The sequence below is a fragment of the Pristis pectinata genome, chromosome 24 (genome assembly GCF_009764475.1).
Source record: "Pristis pectinata isolate sPriPec2 chromosome 24, sPriPec2.1.pri, whole genome shotgun sequence".
Classification (NCBI taxonomy): domain Eukaryota; kingdom Metazoa; phylum Chordata; class Chondrichthyes; order Rhinopristiformes; family Pristidae; genus Pristis; species Pristis pectinata.
Window position 1 is genome coordinate 4,050,017 of NC_067428.1, and position 19,022 is coordinate 4,069,038.

At 47.4% G+C, this 19,022-nt stretch overlaps 1 protein-coding gene across 1 annotated transcript in view; it reads right to left on the reverse strand.

The window, feature by feature from the left end:
- palm1a (paralemmin 1a) overlaps positions 1-15,342 on the reverse strand; it is a 208,277-nt gene extending 192,935 nt beyond the window's left edge. The window contains exon 1 of the mRNA XM_052038046.1: positions 15,131-15,342. Coding sequence (XP_051894006.1) covers positions 15,131-15,147 — 17 coding nt within the window. The 5' untranslated portion in view covers positions 15,148-15,342. The remainder of the gene's footprint in view (positions 1-15,130) is intronic.
- Positions 15,343-19,022: the final 3,680 nt, after the last annotated feature.

Genomic DNA, 19,022 nt, shown 5'->3' on the forward strand with positions numbered 1-19,022 from the left:
TAACAGTTCCTTGTGTGAAAGCTTATCAAATACTTCTTCGAAGCCCATATAAACTACATTCTTTGCATGCCACCTCCTGCTACTTTACACACTACCCCGAACAATCAATCAGGTTTGTTGGACGTGACATCCATTAAAGTGCAAATAGTGAAAGGCTGCCTATCATCATTGGAACAGGAATCAACAGAAAATGAATTTCCACCTAGGACCAGATCATTACTAAGTATAATTACTAATTACAAAAGATGCTGAACCTCCCTTTTGTGGCACAAGCTCCCATTAGTGCAATTTGTCCGCTCTATACGTGACAATGTTCTGTAGCCATTGACTATCGAGCTGGGTATAGTACTCAGAGAGCCTCTTACACACTGAGGTGTGCTCAGATATCTCCACCTCTCTTGTCATGTGCATTGGCGAGGATTCCTATTCAATACAATGACTCACATTACTCATACAGGTCAGAGATATTGTGGCTAGTGACTATTTACCAAGTGTAAACTTGGCCTTTATACCTGAGCTGTTAAAATGTTTATTCAGATGGACCTATGACCCTAAGTTCATGCACTCCACTGTTCAATTACCCTTCATTCCTTATGTGCAGACTGAACGTGGAGCTTCCTCCAATTTAATGCTTGGAGACTCATCAACTATGTTAAATACCACACAATTTTGGATGGGAGTCACATACATAGCAACAATACACCCAAATCTTTCTGTCTTTCACATTGTCCTTGAAACCCTCTGTCTGAACATTGCTCTGCCCAAGAAACACAGCCTCTCCCCTGCTCCTGAATCTCCCTGTCATGACTCTCAAACGTATGTATTCTCCACAGGTATTTAAATGATGTGGTGACTGAAATAAATCCATCATCATCAATATTATCCTCAGGTGTTTTTTATATAAAGCTGTTTTTGTTTTGCTTTAATTTGACATTTTTGAGCGTTTTCTTTCCCCTGGCAGAGACCAACTGTCATCGGTCTGTTTTGTTGAGCAGACAATGTAGAAGTCACAGCAGCAATTTCCCACTGGTCTGATGTGCACCAACTATCATGGAATGAAGTCCAAGCCAGGCTTCCCGGACAACGCCAGGCCACAAAACATAAACTTTAAACATCATGAAGAAACGTATGAAGTGAAATGTTCGACTCCTCCCACCTCACGGTGGCCAGGAGTGGGTCAGGTGGAAGGAGAGGGAGGGGAAGATTGAAAGTTGGGACCATACCTTTATCCCACCACACCCACCTCTCCTCCAACTTTATGGTTGCTGATTGCAAGGTGAATGTTCTTTCTACTTAAGTTGGTCTCCCACTGTTAGGTACCCTGGGTATGAGAAATCTGACAGTAGGTGAAACTGGGAAGAGCTAAGGTTAATGATTCAATAAGTGCAACTAAATGTTTTTCTTATTTTACTTCGTGTTTTTAATTAATTCATAACACTTAAGGGTGTTTCGAGTAAACTTAATAATCTTTAATTATTTAAAAAAGTTATTCATTATTTAAATTGTTTTTAACTTCTTTTAAAGAAAGTTTAAAAGCCTTGAATGGCAGCACACTGTCTAATGGCCATCAGGACGGTCTGGGGTTAGCGCTTCAGTATCCGACGTTTGAGGCCTAGTCCCTGCCCGAGGAACGCGTTGCCTCGTGGGATGCCCGCCGTCTCCAGGGCAACACAAGGACACGAAGCATCAAAGGAATAACGCAGAAAATGAGCAGAGAGAATGGGCTAGAAAAAGCTCGAATCATCCAGTGAACAGTGATTCTGTTTCAGCAACACTTGTTGGGGAATAATATTGCCCAGAATTCTCCTGCTGTGGACAGGCACATGGACAGGAAAGGTTTCGAGGGATATGGGCCAAAGGCGGGCAAGCGGGACTATATTAGGTGGGAATCTTGGTCGGCATGGACCAGTTGGACCGAAGGGCCATGACTTCATGACTCTCTTACATACATCAGACCAATGGGACTGCAGTTAAAAATCTCATCCAATAGGCAGTGCTTATGGAATAAATGTGTGCTCTGGGTACAAGAGAGGAGTCAAGGCTGATTCTGTATAACACCGTCCCCTTCAACATTGACAGTACTTTCCCATTACCAGCTGGTGGCTTTTCTGTTGTTTTCAGGAATTGTTCATTTGTACCCAAACAGTCCTTTAACCCCCGAGCATCTCCTCCCACATGTGACCCAGATCACCTCTTTCAAGTCGACAGCTTTCTGTTTTCATCTCAGCTTGCAGTGAGAGCTTTGTGGATAATCTTCCATCCCTGTTGGAACGTAGAGGTTCATCGGCAGGAAATTTAACCACCAAGTATCCGTGGCAGCTGTAGATACATTGAGTGGACCCTTCACAGAAAGTGTCCTCCCAGGTACAAAACCCCATGGTGATGGGAATTTGTCAACATGATCCAGAAATTTCCCAGGTGGTGGACAGGATGTGGATCCTAACCACCTCTGTCTATGGGCACTGCCAATATGGGCCTGCTCTGCAATAGTAACCACAATTCCAAAATATTTAGTTGGCTGCAAAGCACTTAGCATATCCTTACGGTGTGAATTTTGACATTCGAGTTTAAGTTCTTTCTTGAAATATTTTGAATGCATTCTGGCAATGTTGAAAGAAAATTGATTGCAAATTCTTCGGCACTCTCTGAAACTGGGAAATGATCTACAGTTTAGCTGGGAGTACTTAAGTCAAAAAGCTTAAAGCTGGAACCTGATGTTGAGGCAGATTTTTTGCAATGATCTCATGGCGAATTTTATTTTAATACTGTAGAGTTAGTCTATTGCTCTCCATCTGCCAGCCAAACTACCTCTGGAAAATGAAGATCTATCTGACTTAACACTGCAAAACGTCAACAACCAGAATGAGTAAGGACACATGGCAATAAATCATCATGTAACTCAGCCAACAGCTGAAGGCATTGGGTTTCTACTCCCACTGCACTGGTTGCTTGGTATGTCCAAGATTCTCTTGTTTCACCCGGTGTGCCAGGCCACACAGCGTGCTGCATTGAAATGTTCTGGCAACCCTTTGGCTATCTTCTACTGAGACCATCTGTTGGGAAGTCGGGGCACATGAGCTGCTGGGAAATGTACTGACCTTCCTTCTCAACTCGTATGTATAGATCATGTAAAGCTAATTGTTTGGATTGCATTGAGAGTATTGCCCCTTCATCTGGTTACAGACATTGAACCTGTTGTGTGTGTCTTAGGGTTGCTGAGGTGAAAATGAACCATCTGTATTTGTCCTGGTGTTTTCTCTCTGTCTGTCTGTCTGTCTCTCTGTCTCTCTCTCTGTTTGTCCTGGTGTTGTCTCTCTCTCTCTCTCTCTCTCTCTCTCTCGGTCTCTCTGTCTCTCTCTCTCCCTCCCTCTCTCTCTCCCTCTCTCTCTGTAGTCTGTCTGTCTGTCTCTGTTTGTCCTGGTGTTCTCTCTCTGTCTCTGTTTCTCTCTCTCTCTCTCAGTCTCTCTGTCTCTCTCTCTCCCTCCCCCTCTCTCTCCCTCTCTCTCTGTCTGTCTGTCGGTCTGTCTCTGTTTGTCCTGGTGTTGTCTCTCTCTCTCTCTCTGTCTCTCTCTCGGTCTCTCTGTCTCTGTCTCTCTCCCTCCCTCTCTGTCTGTCTCTGTTTGTCCTGGTGTTCTCTCTCTATCTCTGTTTCTCTCTCTCTCTCTCTCTCTCTCTGTTTGTCCTGGTGTTCTCTCTCTTTCTTTCTCTGTCTGTCTGTCTGTCTCTCTCTGTTTGTCCTGGTATTCCATCTGTGTGTTTGTCCTGGTGAGGATCCCCGTGCACTTGTTGTCATGCTGCAAATGGTTGAGCAAGCTGGTACACTCCAGCCCTTATCTCAAATGTTTTATGTTACGTTCATTTATGAAATGCACCATAACTGCTTGTCAAAGTCACTTCAAAGTGCCTGAGAAAACCACAAGTTTTACCACCAAAAAACACAAGGGCAGAAGGAACCTTGGAACACCACTGCCTGCAGGATCCCTTCCAGCACTTGGGAGTCGATCACCAGTCCTTCGTTGTCACAGGGTCTAACTCCTCCCCATCCGAGCACCTGCACCAGAAGGACTGCTGCAGTTCAGGAAGGCAGCTCTCCCCCACCTTCTCAAGGGACATTCATTTGGGCAGTAAATGTTGGTTTTGCTGGCAATGTCACCAACTTCGAAATTTATTTAAAAAATGTATCCTATTTACCTTCTTAACAAGCTGTTCAGCTACCTTCAGGGATCCATGGACATGCTCTCAAAGAACCTTTGACATCTCCACAATGTTCACTATCTGATAATCAAGAAAGTTTGTCACACCTACAGAAAACGTACCCTGGGCTAATCCTGACAGCATCCTACTTAGAAGTGAGACCTTTTAACTATCACAGGAGGAGGCCCCAACCTTTTGCTTCTGCACCTGAGCCCTGCAATGTACAGGCATCAGACATACACACCAAAAAGCATGCATGTGATACTCGTTGTGCGTCACTTGCACAGAGGACAGGGACTTACTAAGCTTCTGGATACATACACAAAGCTCTCTGGTGTATTTATGGAGCAGTGCTTTAGATAAACTCCACTATATAAAACATAGAACATAGAACATTACAGTACAGTACAGACCCTTCAGCCCACAACATTGTGCCGACATCATATCCTGCTCTGAGATCTATCTAACCCTTCCCTCCCACATAGCCCTCCATTTCTCTGTCATTCATGTGTCTATCTAAGAGTCTCTTAAATGTCCCTAATGTATCTGCCCCCACAACCTCTGCAGGTAGTGCGTTCCACGCACCCACCACTCTCTGTGTAAAAAACTTATCCCTGACGTCCCCCTTATACCTTTCTCCAATCACCTTAAAATTATGCCCCCTCATGTAAGCCATTGTCACCTTGGGAAAAAGTCTCTGACGGTCCACTCGATCTATGCCTCTTCTCATCTTGTACACCTCTATCAAGTCACCTCTCATCCTCCTTCTCTCCAAAGAGAAAAGCCCGAGCTCACTCAACCTATCCTCATAAGACATGCTTTCCAATCCAGGCTGCATCCTGGTAAATCTCCTCTGCACCCTCTCTAAAGCGTCCACATCCTTCCTATAATGAGGCAACCAGAACTGTACACAATATTCTAAGTGTGGTCTAACCAGATTTCTATAGATCTGCGATATTACCTCGCGGCTCTTGAACTCAATCCCCCAACTAATGAAGGCCAACACACCATATGCCTTCTTAAGCACCCTATCAACTCGCTCAGCGACCTCGAGGGATCTATGGACATGCACCCCAAGATCCCTCTGTTCCTCCACACTGCTAAGAGTCCTGCCATTAACCTTGTAGAACATGAGAGTGTTGCACCGTTCAATCGGATATCTAGGCCCGTGCCTTTCAGAGTGGAATCCTCTTTAACATTACACTTGGAAACACAGTCTCCCTCTCGTCATTCAGTGGAAACACGCAGCTGCTTCACATCTGCCAATACCACAGCAAACTGGGTTGCTGCTTATTCTAACCAGCACAGAAGTCACAAGTTGTTTATACACAACAGGCACAGAATTCCGGTGCCATGGAATGTTGAGGTTGGTGATCAGGTGCCAACTAAGTGGCTGCATTACCCAGTTTAAGTGTTGGGCTTCTCAAGAGTTGTTGGGGCTGCATTGCTCCAGGCAAATGCAGAGTATTCCACCATGCCTTGCAGATGGTTGTAGGACTTTGGGGAGTCAGGAGGTGAGTCATTCACCACAGGACACCCAGCCTCTGGTATGTGTTTGCAGCCACAGGATTTATATGGCTAGTCCATTTGAATATCTGTTTAATGGTGACCCCCAGAATGTTGATGGTGGGGAACTCAGTGATGGTAAAGCCATTGAATGTCAAGGAAAGGTGGTCAGACTTTCTCTTTTTGGAGTCTAAATTAAATTGGTTTATTATTGTCACATGTACTGAGGTACAGTGAAAAACTTGTCTTGCATACCGTCCATACAGATCGATTCATTACAACAGTGCATTGAGGTAGTACAAGGTAAAACATTAACAGAATGCAGAATAAAGTGTTACAGTACAGAGAAAGTGCAGTGCAGGTAGGCAATAAGGTGCAAGGTCATAACGAAGTAGATTGTGAGGTCAAGAGTCCATCTTATCACACTAGGGAACCATTCAATAGTCTTATAACAGGTGGACCAAAGCTGTCCTTGAGCCTGATGATCTTCACCCAGCAATTTTGTAGTTCAAATATTACGTGCCACTTTTTATCCTTTGTCTGGATGTTGTCCAGGTCTTGTTGTATGAGAAGTTGTGAATGTGCGCAGTTTTGGGCCCCACATCTTAGGAAGGATGTGCTGACGTTGGAGAGGGTTCAGAGGAGATTTACGAGAATGATTCCGGGAATGAAAGGGCTTACGTATGATGAGCGTTTGTCGGCTCTTGGACTGTACTCACTGGAGTACAGAAGGTTGAGAGGGGACCTCGTAGCGACATTTAAAATGTTGACAGGAAAGGATAGAGTAGATGTGGCTAGGCTGTTTCCCTTGGTGGGCGAGTCCAGGACCAGAGGGCACAATCTTAGAATTAGAGGGTACAGTTTCAAGACAGAGATGAGGAGAAATTTCTTTACCCAGAGGGTGGTGAAATTGTGGAACTCCTTGCCACGCACAGCAGTGGAGGCCAGATCAGTGGGGGTGTTCAAGGAGGAGATAGACAGATATCTAAATAGTCAGGGTATCAAGGGATATGGGGATAAGGCTGGAAAATGGGATTAGAATAGTTTTTTTTCCCCACCCCATTTCTTTTTCCCTTTACCTTGGAGCAGACTCGATGGGCCGAATGGCCTGCTTCTGCTCCCTTGTCTTGTGAACTTGTGATCTTGTGAAACTGGACTGTGCCAACATTAGTGAGTTGGTTAAAGGTGAGTTGGTTAAAGATTGAGGGAGAGTGACTGAAAGATGGTTGGGCCAAGGACCCCATCTTAAGATGTTCCTGCAGTGATGTCCTGGGGCTGGGATGACTGACCTCCAACATCAACCATCTTCCTTTGTGCAAGCTATGACTCCAACCACTGGAAGTTTTCTATTGGATTCCCACTGGCTGGTTATATCAGGGTGCCCTGATTTCACACTTGGTCAAAGTCAAAGTCAAGGTCAAGTTTATTATATACACAAAGTGCTGGAGGAACTCAGCAGGTCAGGAGTTCCTCCAGCACTTTGTGTGTATTGCTCCAGATTCCAGCATCTGCAGAATCTCTTGTGTCTCTGTCGAGTTTATTGTCATATGTTTGCTCAGGTGCAGTGAAAAACCTTCTTGCAGCAGCATCACAGGCATAGAGCATCAGATTCACAACATTCACAAGAAAACATAAATTAAACATAATCATACAAAATTTTAATTATACAAGGAAGAACACAACTAGAGCAACAAAAACAAAGTCCATTGCAGTGCAAAAAGTGATCAAAGTGGTCATGGTGTTACTATACTGAGGGAGTGATTAGGGTTGTGCTGGTTGGTTCAAGAACCGAATGGTTGAAGGGAAGTAGCTGTTCTTGAACCTGGTGGTGTGGGACTACAGGCGTCTGTACCTCCTGCCCGATGGTAGCTGCGAGAAGATGGCACGGCCTGGATGGTGGGGATCTTTGATGACGGATGTTGCCTTCTTGAGGCAGCGCCTCCTGTAGATACTCCCGATGGTGCAGAGGGATGTGCCCGTTATATATTGGGCTGAATCCAGAGAGATCAGCTGTGATTAACAAGCCTCCCCAACCCTATCTCAGCCAGCACCACCACCATTGGCATCGTCCAGGCTCTCTTCATCTAGAATTCAGTCCTTGGAACCACATTCGGACCACAATGGTGCTGGTGAAACTGAACCTGAATCAGCAGGTTATTGGTGAGGGTCACAATACCAATGTTGACAATGTCTTGCATTACATGTTGATGATTGAGAGTGGGTGAATAGGGAAGTAACTGACTGGATTGGAATTGGGTTGCTTTTTGTGCATTGGACATACCATTTAGCCAGGTAGATGCCAGTGTTATAATGTGCTGGAACGGCTTGGATAGAGGCACTGCTAGTTCTGGAATGTAGGTCTTCAGCCTTAAAAATAGGAATGATGTCTGGCTGTTTGAGGTGTCCAGTTCTCTCAGCTATTTCAGGGTATCCCACAGCAGGGAATCAAATTGACTGAAGACTGGTTTCTGTGATGATAGGGACCTCGGTGAAGCCAAACTGGGCACTTCTGACTGAAGAGGGGTGTGAACAGCTTTATCCTTAGCACTCCCATGCTAGGCTCCATCATTGTTGGACCCTCCTCTTCCCATCAGTCGTTCAATTATCTAATGCCACTCATAGCTGGATTTGCCAGGATGTCTTTATTGGCCAATGATGGAATACAAGAGCGGGGAGGTCATACGACAACACTAGTTGGGTCCTAACACTAGAGCACCATGTGCAGGTCTGGTCAACGTACGACAGGGAGGAGGTGAGAGGGCTAGAGAGGGTGCAGAGGACTTCCATAAGAATGGTGCTGGCGTTGGAGAGTTACAGCTCCAACAGGCATTGTTTTCCTTGTAACAAAGGAGACCGAGCAGAGCTTTAATTCAGGAGTTTCAAATGTGCGGAGTGAACAGGAAGGATGTCTTTCCCTTTGCAGGTCAATAACCTTGGGATGCGGAGGGGTTTGGGTGGGTGGTAGGGTAAACTGGTAAATCGGTTCATTATTGTCACATGTACCGGGGTACAGCGATAAACTTGTCTTGCATACCATCCAGACAGATCAATTCATTACAACAGTGCATTGAAGTAGTACAAGGAAAAACAATAACAATGCAGAATAAAGTGCTACAGATACAGATAAAGTGCAGTGCAGGCAGATATTAAGGTGAAAGGCCGTAACGAGGTTTGAGTCCATCTTATCATACTATAGGACCATCCAATAGTCTTATAACAGCAGGATAGAAGCTGTCCTTGAGCCTGGTGGTATGTGCTTTCAGGCTTTTGTATCTTCTGCCCGATGGGAGGGGGGAGAAGAGAGAATGTTCTGGGTGGGTGGGGTCTTTGACTATATTGGCTGCTCTACCAAGGCAGTGAGAAGTGTAGGCAGAGTCCATGGAGGGGAGGCTGGTGTTTGTGATGTGCTGAGCTGTGTCCACAACTCTCTGCAGTTTCTTGCGGTCCCAGGCAGAGCAGTTGCTGTACCAGGCCATGATGCATCCGGATAGGATGTTTTCTATGGTGCATCGATAAAATTTGGTAAGGGTCAGAGGGGACATGCCAAATTTCTTTAGCCTCCTGAGGAAGTAGAGGTGCCGGTGAGCTTTCTTGGCCGTGGCATCTACATTGTTGGACCAGGACAGGCTGTTGGTCATGTTCACTCCTGGGAACTTGAAGCTCTCATCTCTCTCGACCTCAGCACCATTGATGTAGACCGGTGCATGTACACCGCTTCCCACCTCCCCCCCCTCCACCCTCCCCGCTTCCTGAAGTCAGTGACCTGCTCTTTAGTTTTGCTGACATTGAGGGAAAGGTTGTTGTCATGACACCATGTCACTAAGCTCTCTATCTCCTTCCTGTACTCCCACTCATCATTATTTGAGATACAGCTCACCACGGTGGTACTCCCCTACTATGGGGGAAGCACTTAAGGTCATAGGATGAAGCATTAAAAGGGATTTAAGGCAAATTACTTCCACCCACTTCCTGAAAGGGTAACAGGGACAGAAACCCTCATCACCTCAGAATAATGAACGCTTGAGGTGTCGAAAGCTGAGAGCTGGGATGTGGGAAGGGCTTTGCCCAGCAGCGACACCATGGGCTGAATGGCCTCATTCTGGCGCCATCTATTTCAGGATCTATCAAGTGAGTTACCACCTCCAACCCCTCCCCCCTCACCCTCAGCACCAGCCTCCACACCCTGCCTGTGCACATTGATACGTGCATCTCTTCAACTGGTTTTGTTATCCAGTGCATCTGATTTTCTACATGAACACTGCCCAAACCCATCTCCGAATTTCCCAATAACTCCCCCCATGGCCCACCCAGACTGCCCCTCACCCCTGATCTTTTCACCAGTCCGTACTGATCTCCCCACCCCGATCTCCCCTCGGTTATCCTATCACCTTAATTCTCCTCCCACCCCCTTGATCTTCCGTATTTAACTTGAACCAATCCAACCCCACCCCCGATTCAATCTCCATCAATCACTCCCACCACTTCCCCTCCCCACCCCTCCATAACCTGCCCCTCTCCACCTTCCCCACAACCCCACTGTCCACAACATTGTGAGACCCTGCAGGAACAGCCTTTGTATATGATTGTATTTTGGAGGTGATGTGCAGTACATGCATGCCTGTACAGCACAGCTCCAATGCATGCAGCAAGCACAACTGTACAATGTGTTTCCAATGAATACTGCAGACAGGTCTGTGCAACACTGCTGCAATACACACTGCAGGCATGCCTGTACAAGGCACAAACACACACTGTAGTTATGTCTGTACAACAAGGCTCTAACACATGCTGTAGGCATGCCTGTACAACAAGGCTCTAATACATGCTGTAGGCATGCCTGTACAACAAGGCTCCAATACATGCTGTAGGCATGCCTGTACAACAAGGCTCTAACACATGCTGTAGGCATGCCTGTACAACAAGGCTCTAACACATGCTGTAGGCATGCCTGTACAACAAGGCTCCAATACATGCTGTAGGCATACCTGTACAACAAGGCTCTAACACATGCTGTAGGCATGCCTGTACAACAAGGCTCCAATATATGCTGTAGGCATGCCTGTAGAACAAGGCACAATACATGCTGTAGGCATGTCTGTACAACAAGGCTCCAATACATACCGTAGGCATGCCTGTACAACAAGGCTCTAACACATGCTGTAGGCATGCCTGTACAACAAGGCTCCAATACATGCTGTAGGCATGCCTGTACAACAAGGCTCCAATACATGCTGTAGGCATGCCTGTACAACAAGGCTCTAACACATGCTGTAGATATGCCTGTACAACAAGGCTCTAACACATGCTGTAGGCATGCCTGTACAACAAGGCTCCAATACATGCTGTAGGCATGCCTGTACAACAAGGCTCTAACACACGCTGTAGGCATGCCTGTACAACAAGGCTCCAATACATACTGTAGGCATGCCTGTACAACAAGGCTTCAATACACGCTGCAGGCATGCCTGTACAACAAGGCTCCAATACACGCTGTAGGCATGCCTGTACAACAAGGCTCCAATATATGCTGTAGGCATGCCTGTAGAACAAGGCACAATACATGCTGTAGGCATGTCTGTACAACAAGGTTCCAATACATACCGTAGGCATGCCTGTACAACAAGGTTCTAACACATGCTGTAGGCATGCCTGTACAACAAGGCTCCAATACACGCTGTAGGCATGCCTGTACAATAAGGATCAAATACACACTGTAGGCATGCCTGTGCAACAAGGCTCCAATACACGCTGTAGGCATGCCTGTACAATAAGGATCAAATACACACTGTAGGCATGCCTGTGCAACAAGGCTCCAATACACACTGTAGGCATGCCTGTACAACAAGGCTCTAACACACGCTGTAGGCATGCCTGTACAGCAAGGCTCAAATATATACTGTAGACATGCCTGTACAACAAGGCACAATACATGCTGTAGGCATGTCTGTACAACAAGGCTCCAATACACGCTGTAGGCATGCCTGTAGAACAAGGCACAATACATGCTGTAGGCATGTCTGTACAACAAGGCTCCAATACACGCTGTAGGCATGCCTGTACAACAAGGCTCCAATACACGCTGTAGACATGCCTGTGCAACAAGGCTCCAATACACGCTGTAGGAATGCCTGTACAACAAGGCTCCAATATATGCTGTAGGCATGCCTGTAGAACAAGGCAAAAATACATGCTGTAGGCATGTCTGTACAACAAGGCTCCAATACATACTGTAGGCATGCCTGTACAACAAGGCTCTAACACATGCTGTAGGCATGCCTGTACAACAAGGCTCTAACACATGCTGTAGGCATGCCTGTACAACAAGGCAACAATACATGCTGTAAGCATGCCTGTGCAACAAGGCTCCAATACACACTGTAGGCATGCCTGTACAACAAGGTTCCAATACATGCTGTAGGCACGCCTGTACAACAAGGCTCAAATATATACTGTAGACATGCCTGTACAACAAGGCTCCAATACACACTGTACACATGCCTGTACAACAAGGCTCAAATACATGCTTCAGGCATGCCTGTACAAAAAGGCTGTAACACATGCTGTAGGTATGCCTGTACAACAAGGCTCCAATACATACTGTATCATGCCTGTACAACAAGGCTCTAACACATGCTGTAGGCATGCCTGTACAAGGCTCCAATACACACTGTATCATGCCCGTACAACAAGGCTCAAATACATACTGTAGACATGCCTGTACAACAATGCTCCAATACACACTGTAGGCATGCCTGTACAACAAGGCTCCAATACATGCTGAAGGCATGCCTGTACAACAAGGCAACAATACACACTGTAGGCATGCCTGTACAACAAGGCTCCAATACACACTGTAGGCATGCCTGCTCAACAAGGCTCCAATACAGACTGTAGGCATGCCTGCTCAACAAGGCTCCAATACATACTGTAGGCATGCCTGTACAATAAGGCTCTAATATACGCTGTAGGCACATCTCTACAACAAGTTTCTAATGAATACTGTAGGCATGCCTGTACAACAAGGCTCCAATACACACTGTAGGCATGCCTGTACAACAAGGCTCCAATACACACTGTAGGCATGCCTGCTCAACAAGGCTCCAATACAGACTGTAGGCATGCCTGCTCAACAAGGCTCCAATACATACTGTAGGCATGCCTGTACAATAAGGCTCTAATATACGCTGTAGGCACATCTGTACAACAAGTTTCTAATGAATACTGTAGGCATGCCTGTACAACAAGGCTCCAATACACACTGTAGGCATGCCTGTACAACAAGGCTCCAATACATACAGTCGGCATGCCTGTACAACAAGGCTCAAATACACACTGTAGTCATGCCTGTATAACAAGGTTCTAATGCATACTGTAGGCATGCCTGTACAACAAGGCTCCAATACATACAGTCAGCATGCCTGTACAACAAGGCTCAAATACATACAGTCAGCATGCCTGTACAACAAGGCTCAAATACACACTGTAGGCATGCCTGTACAACACTACTTCAATGCATGAAGATGTACATTGAACAATCTCCAGTAAGTATCAGCTCTGGCATTATTAACTACAGCACAGACCAATGACACTGCCCCATTACTCTCAGTGAATTCTGTTCTCAGTAACCGCACTCCGAATATATCCTGCATGCTGACAGTAATTCACTCCTACTAGCAGATGCCCATCAGCTGTACGCTAACCAGTTACAGAACATACTGAGTTAACACAAAGTACTTCCCGTTCACTGTATGGAATTCCAGAAGAGCTTGGAGATGGTTCAGGCACAACCCCTGGCCCTGCAACTCCTGAGCAACCAAGAGGAAAATTGGTCAAAGTTTGTTTGTGGATGTATACAGCCATGTGTATGTGTGCCTGTGTAAAAATGTGTTCCTGCATGTAAAAGTCCGCTCATATACACATGAGCTGTGTATGAACTTCCAGGTATTGGTCTTGGTATTGGGTTATTATTGTCACTTGTACTGAGGTACAGTGAAAAACTTGTCTTACAGATCAATTCATTACACAGTGCACCGAGGTAGTACAGGGTAAAAACAATAACTGAATACAGAGTAGAGTGTCACAGCTACAGAGGAAGTGCAGTGCAGGTAGACAATGAGGTGCAAAGTCAAAAAAGATAGATCGTGAGGTCAAGAGTCCATCTCAATGTTTAAGGGAACCGTTCAACAGTCTTATAACAGCGGGATAGAAGCTGTCCTTGAGTCTGATGGTCTGTGCCCTCAGGCTCCTGCCTGATGGGAGAGGGGTGAAGGGCAGAGATGTGTATCATGTGTGCATATACATGTTTATGTTTTTAAGTGCATGTATATGTGTATCTGGATGTGAGAACATGCATGTTACGTTCATAGGTGAGAATGTGTCTGTCACATGTGTAAGATTAATTATTCATCATCTGAATGTCCTGTATGTCTGAACAAAGAAGTTGGAGGTGTAAACTGTAACGCCTCCTACAGTTGAATAATTTGCTTATCTTTGAACATCTAAGAATATTTTAAGAAATGTTTCTGTACTGGGGGACAGCGAGTAGCTCAGCCAACACAGTCCGGGGGCCCTGAGCTCCCTGTCAATGCGCTCCACTGACCGAGACCAAGACTGCACCCAGATGATGGGTGGTGATTGACTGGCACCCTCATCTGGGTAGCAGGCTGCTGCTCTGGGAGCTGAAGGAACGTGTAGCACCTCCTCTCCCCTCACCACCCACCCTCCCCACAGCTGCGGAGGAGGGGGCAGCGTTTTCAGAACCTGCCTGGGAAATATTTCTCAAAATGCCAAGCTGTCACTAGATCCGCTCACAATAGTGAAACCCAGCTCAGACTGAAAAAATCCCCCTCCAATTGCTCATTAGCCGAAAGCTTCCAACTACCTCAGGTACCATGCTGAAACAAATCGTCCAATAAATAGTTAATTTGCATTCTCGGTACACCTAAGATTTAGGCAGAGAGAAATGAACCAGCTAACTTTCTGCAGGGTGGAGCATCAGCTTACAGAAGAGGCAAGGGATCACAGTGGTGACATTCTTCTGAAATAAAAGAATGAATCCTGGCTCACGCAGTTCAGATATCGACTGAAAATACGCATCCACTACGAGCTGCAAAGAGATCTTCAGTGATGCAGCCATATTGGGATTCAGTGAGAAGCACCACTCACATCCCAGCCATTTCACAATTTGAAATCAAAATACAATCTGAACCAGCACGCTGCAACAAAGAATAGGTGTGACCACAACGCAATCTCAGCTGAATGCAGAGCAATGAATGTCCCAGCCTTCCAGCAGCAGTGCAGAGACATTGTGTGTACTCAATGCTTCCAGTGAAATGCCCACAGACATGAGTCCAGTGATACATCCACTCCCACCCACACCGGACGCTTGGATCAATAGCCTGTTCCATAGGATCAGATTTAAATCACTTACTCCATCGCCAATGCCATTCACTCTGCGCTGTTGCTGGTTAGGGAGGAGAGTCTCTCTGTGATCCGGGTAGAGGAGGTGCAGTCAGGTCTGTGCGCACAGTCGGAGGGTGCCTGTTTCACTCAGAAAGCCCCCTCCTGCTTTGACAGCCTGATATCAGCGAACAGCTTCACATCTCAGAGGCTCTGTCCTGTGTTTGTTCAGCTCCCAGCTCTACTTACGCCGGTGTCACTGCACCCCTACTGGAGACTGCCAGCACTGCTAAACGTGCCCATCGCCTCTCGCCCAGGCGCCTGAAAGTGATGTTCCCTGCAATTAAATTAAAAACCGGAGTCACACAGGGGACACGCACTTCACGCAAAATAAAACACGGAGGAGCTGAAGTTTTTATTGTTTGGTTTTGGCTGAACTAATCGCAGCTGGAATAACAGAAATAGAACTGATGATAAAGATCTCAGGATGGTGCCTTGCAGCCAATAAGATACCTCCCGAGCTGGCCACCGTTGTGACATACTAAATGCAGTTGTCAATTCAGGGACAAGTTCCCCGCAACAGGAAAATAATTGTTCTTTGGTGATGTTGCTGGGAATCAGGGATGGTCCAGGACACAGGGGTCTCCGAGGATTGTTGAGAGGGCAGGTGTGGGTTGATTTAACACCTTACCTGAAAGCTGGTGCCTCTGACACAGCAGCACTCCCTCAGAACTGCAGAGGAGCATCAGACTAGCCTACGGAGCCACTACAGGGCCAGTACAGGGCCACTACAGGGCCACTGCAGGGTCACCACCAGGAAGGGGACGTGAACCCACAAACTTTGGACTCCAGACTGAAGAAAAGCAAGGTAACGTGCCTCAATGACTACCGACCAGTGGCTCTGCCATCCACCACCATGAAGTGCTTTGAGAGGCTGGTCATGGCCCGCATCAACCCCAGCCTCCCAGACAATCTCGACCCACTGCAATTCGTCTATCGCCAAAACAGGTCTACAGTGGATGCCATCTCCCTGGCCCTACACTCAGCTCTGGAACATCTGGACAGTAAAGACATCTACGTTAGACTGTTGTTTATTGACTACAGCTCTGCCTTCAATACTATAATCCCAAGCAAATTCGTCACCAAACTCCAAGACCTGGGGCTCAACACCTCCCTCTGTAACTGCATCCTTGACTTTCTGACCAACAGACCACAATCAGTGAGGATAGGCAGCAATACCTCCGGCATGATTATTCTCAACACTGGTGCCCCACAAAGCTGCGTCCTCAGCCCTCTACTCTTGCCCTATACACAGATGACTGTGTGGCCAGATTCTGCTCTAACTCCATCTACAAGTTTTCAGATGATACCACCGTTGTAGGCCGTATCTCAAATAACGATGAGTCCGGGTACAGGAAGGAGATAGAGAGTTTAGTGGAATGGTGTCATGACAACAACCTTTCCCTCCATGTCAACAAAACAAAAGAGCTGGTCATTGACTTCAGGAAAGGGGGCGGTGTACATGCACCTGTCTACATCAATGGTGCTGAGGTCAAGAGGGTTGAGAGCTTCAAGTTCCTGGGAGTGAGCATCACCAATAGCTTGTCCTGGTCAAATCACGTAGATGCCTGTTGTGAGAAATCCACATGGCTGTCACGTGACACTAACGACACTGACCCCCGCTGACCAGAGGACAGCGTTGCTCCTCTGATTGGAAGTGAAACCACTGTCAATCAAGGTGCGGCTCCACCCATCCCTCAGGTGTGAGGGTACCTTTTGCATCTGAACCTGCCTGACCAGTATCCTTTGTCTCTGAACCTGCCTGACCATTGGCTGTGGCAGAAACCTTTGTCTTTGACTTCCACAGCTTGGCTCATTTAAATCACAACAGTGAGGCTCCACCCAGCCTCCAGGCACCATATAAAGGGCTGCTTCCCCTAGCCCTTCCTCTTCTGATGACCCCAGGAGTAGTGAGACAATGCTGCAGAGATCATTGGTAAGAGTGCATCACCATATGGTCAAGGAGCGTTCCACTCAGACTCCGGGTAGTATTAGAGCCAATGCTAGTGTGGGATGGGCATTGAAGTGTTATATCCTGAAGTGGTACACTGTTACTCTGTGCTTGTGTGTATTAGTGTGTATGTGTGTGTGTGTGTGTATTTTACCCCAGTTTCGCTTCCCCTCTCGTGTTCGTAGTATCCTGTGCATGAGTGAGCGTGTGTCTGTTCCCATCCATTCTGTCCAGTGTTTGCCTTTGTGATTAAACTAGTTTTGGTCTACAAAGCTCAAGTCCAGAGTCCTTGATCCCTAAGACAGTTAAAAGAACGATTTCACACAACATTTGGCGCTGCAAGCAGGGTCTTGAGGATTTTAGCTGGACACAAACGCGGGGAGAATGTTTTGGAACTGGGGATACAAGGCCAGCGCAGATACAGAGGAGAGGATCCCGGGGTGGACAGACGAGAGTGAGGGATCCTCTCCTCTGTATCTGCGCTGGCCTTGTATCCCCAGTTCCAAAACATCCCCACTTTCCTCAGATGCTACTTGACCTGCTGAGTGTTTCCAACATTTTCTTTCTTTTATTTCAGATTTCCAGCTTCTACAGTTTTTTTTATTTTCAATTATTGTTCTTCCATACCCGTCACATCATTCCCTGCAACTTGAAAGAAATTTATGAAGGATCAAGCACCACATATGACAGTACAAACCAGTAGAATTGATTCAATAAATAATCTGAAAGTAGTTGATGGTTCCTTTAAACAGTGTTGGTGGGGATGGGTGGGGTCCCATGGGTGGGGTCCGTGGACTGGGCTGAGCAGTTAGATCCACGTGGTGAGAAACTGGGACACCACGTGGTGGCCCGCCTCCAGCAGTCAGTGTTTCCCAGTGCCAGATGCTCCTAGCATCCCTCCTGAGGTGCCAGGTCGAGATTACTGACCAGCTGCAGGATACCTGCTCAGTAAGGGAAAGAGAGATAGAGACCCTCCAACAAAGGTGTTGCACACTCCAGGAGGCGGTCCAAACTGCCCAGACCCAGGCCAATGACCTTGAGGTCCGGGGTACTGAGGTCGCCTGCCGGCTGGTCCAGGCGCAGCAGACACAAGCTGCCCGCAGAGCCGGCTGGCAGCCAGATCCCTTTAAAATCCGAGCCCTGGTCCGGTGCGGTGACCAGCTAGACACATGGCTTGGGGACGGGGACATATAGATGGACACGGACGAGGAAGGGGCGCTTGAAGAGCAGGAGCCCCTCCAAGCCCGACCACCACCCTGTGCCCCCGAGCCCTTGCAGGCTCGACCTGTCCGAACACGGCCCCAGGTCTGCTCCACGAGGGAGGGGAACAGGGATGAGGCAGCCCCGGGGGAGAATGCACGGAGCCCCTCCGAGGTCATGGAGACCCGGGACTGTTCCATCAAGGAGTTAACACAGCTGGCGGACCGGTACCCCCAGCAGCCGGGCGAGCACCTGGCCGCGTGGTTGCTCCGGCTGTGGGATTAGGGGGGCCTCCAACGTGAGCCTCTCCCATCAGGAGGCGTGTGCCCTGAGGAGCCTGTCCGACCAGCAAAGCATCAACAATGCCCTGCGGGTGCCACCGGGGAGGGCTGGGAACGATGCCACGCTGTGGAACCGGGTAGTGACCGCAGTAAGGACCCGGTACCCTACCCTCCTAGAATGGGACCTATTCGGGAGACCCCAGTGGAGTACGGTCAGCGAGGGCACAGGGGTCATTAGAGAGTGGGCACTGGTGACAGGTATTTACGAGAGGGCAGGTGCCTTGGAGCTTTTAGAAAATACCATGGCGACCAGCGCGCCAGCAGGACACCTAGTCACCACTGCATGCTCCAAATCGAGACCGGTGGTCCTGCCTCTCACGGGACCGACTGGGGGGAAGACCGTACTGGATGCCATCACCCTCCTGGAGGGA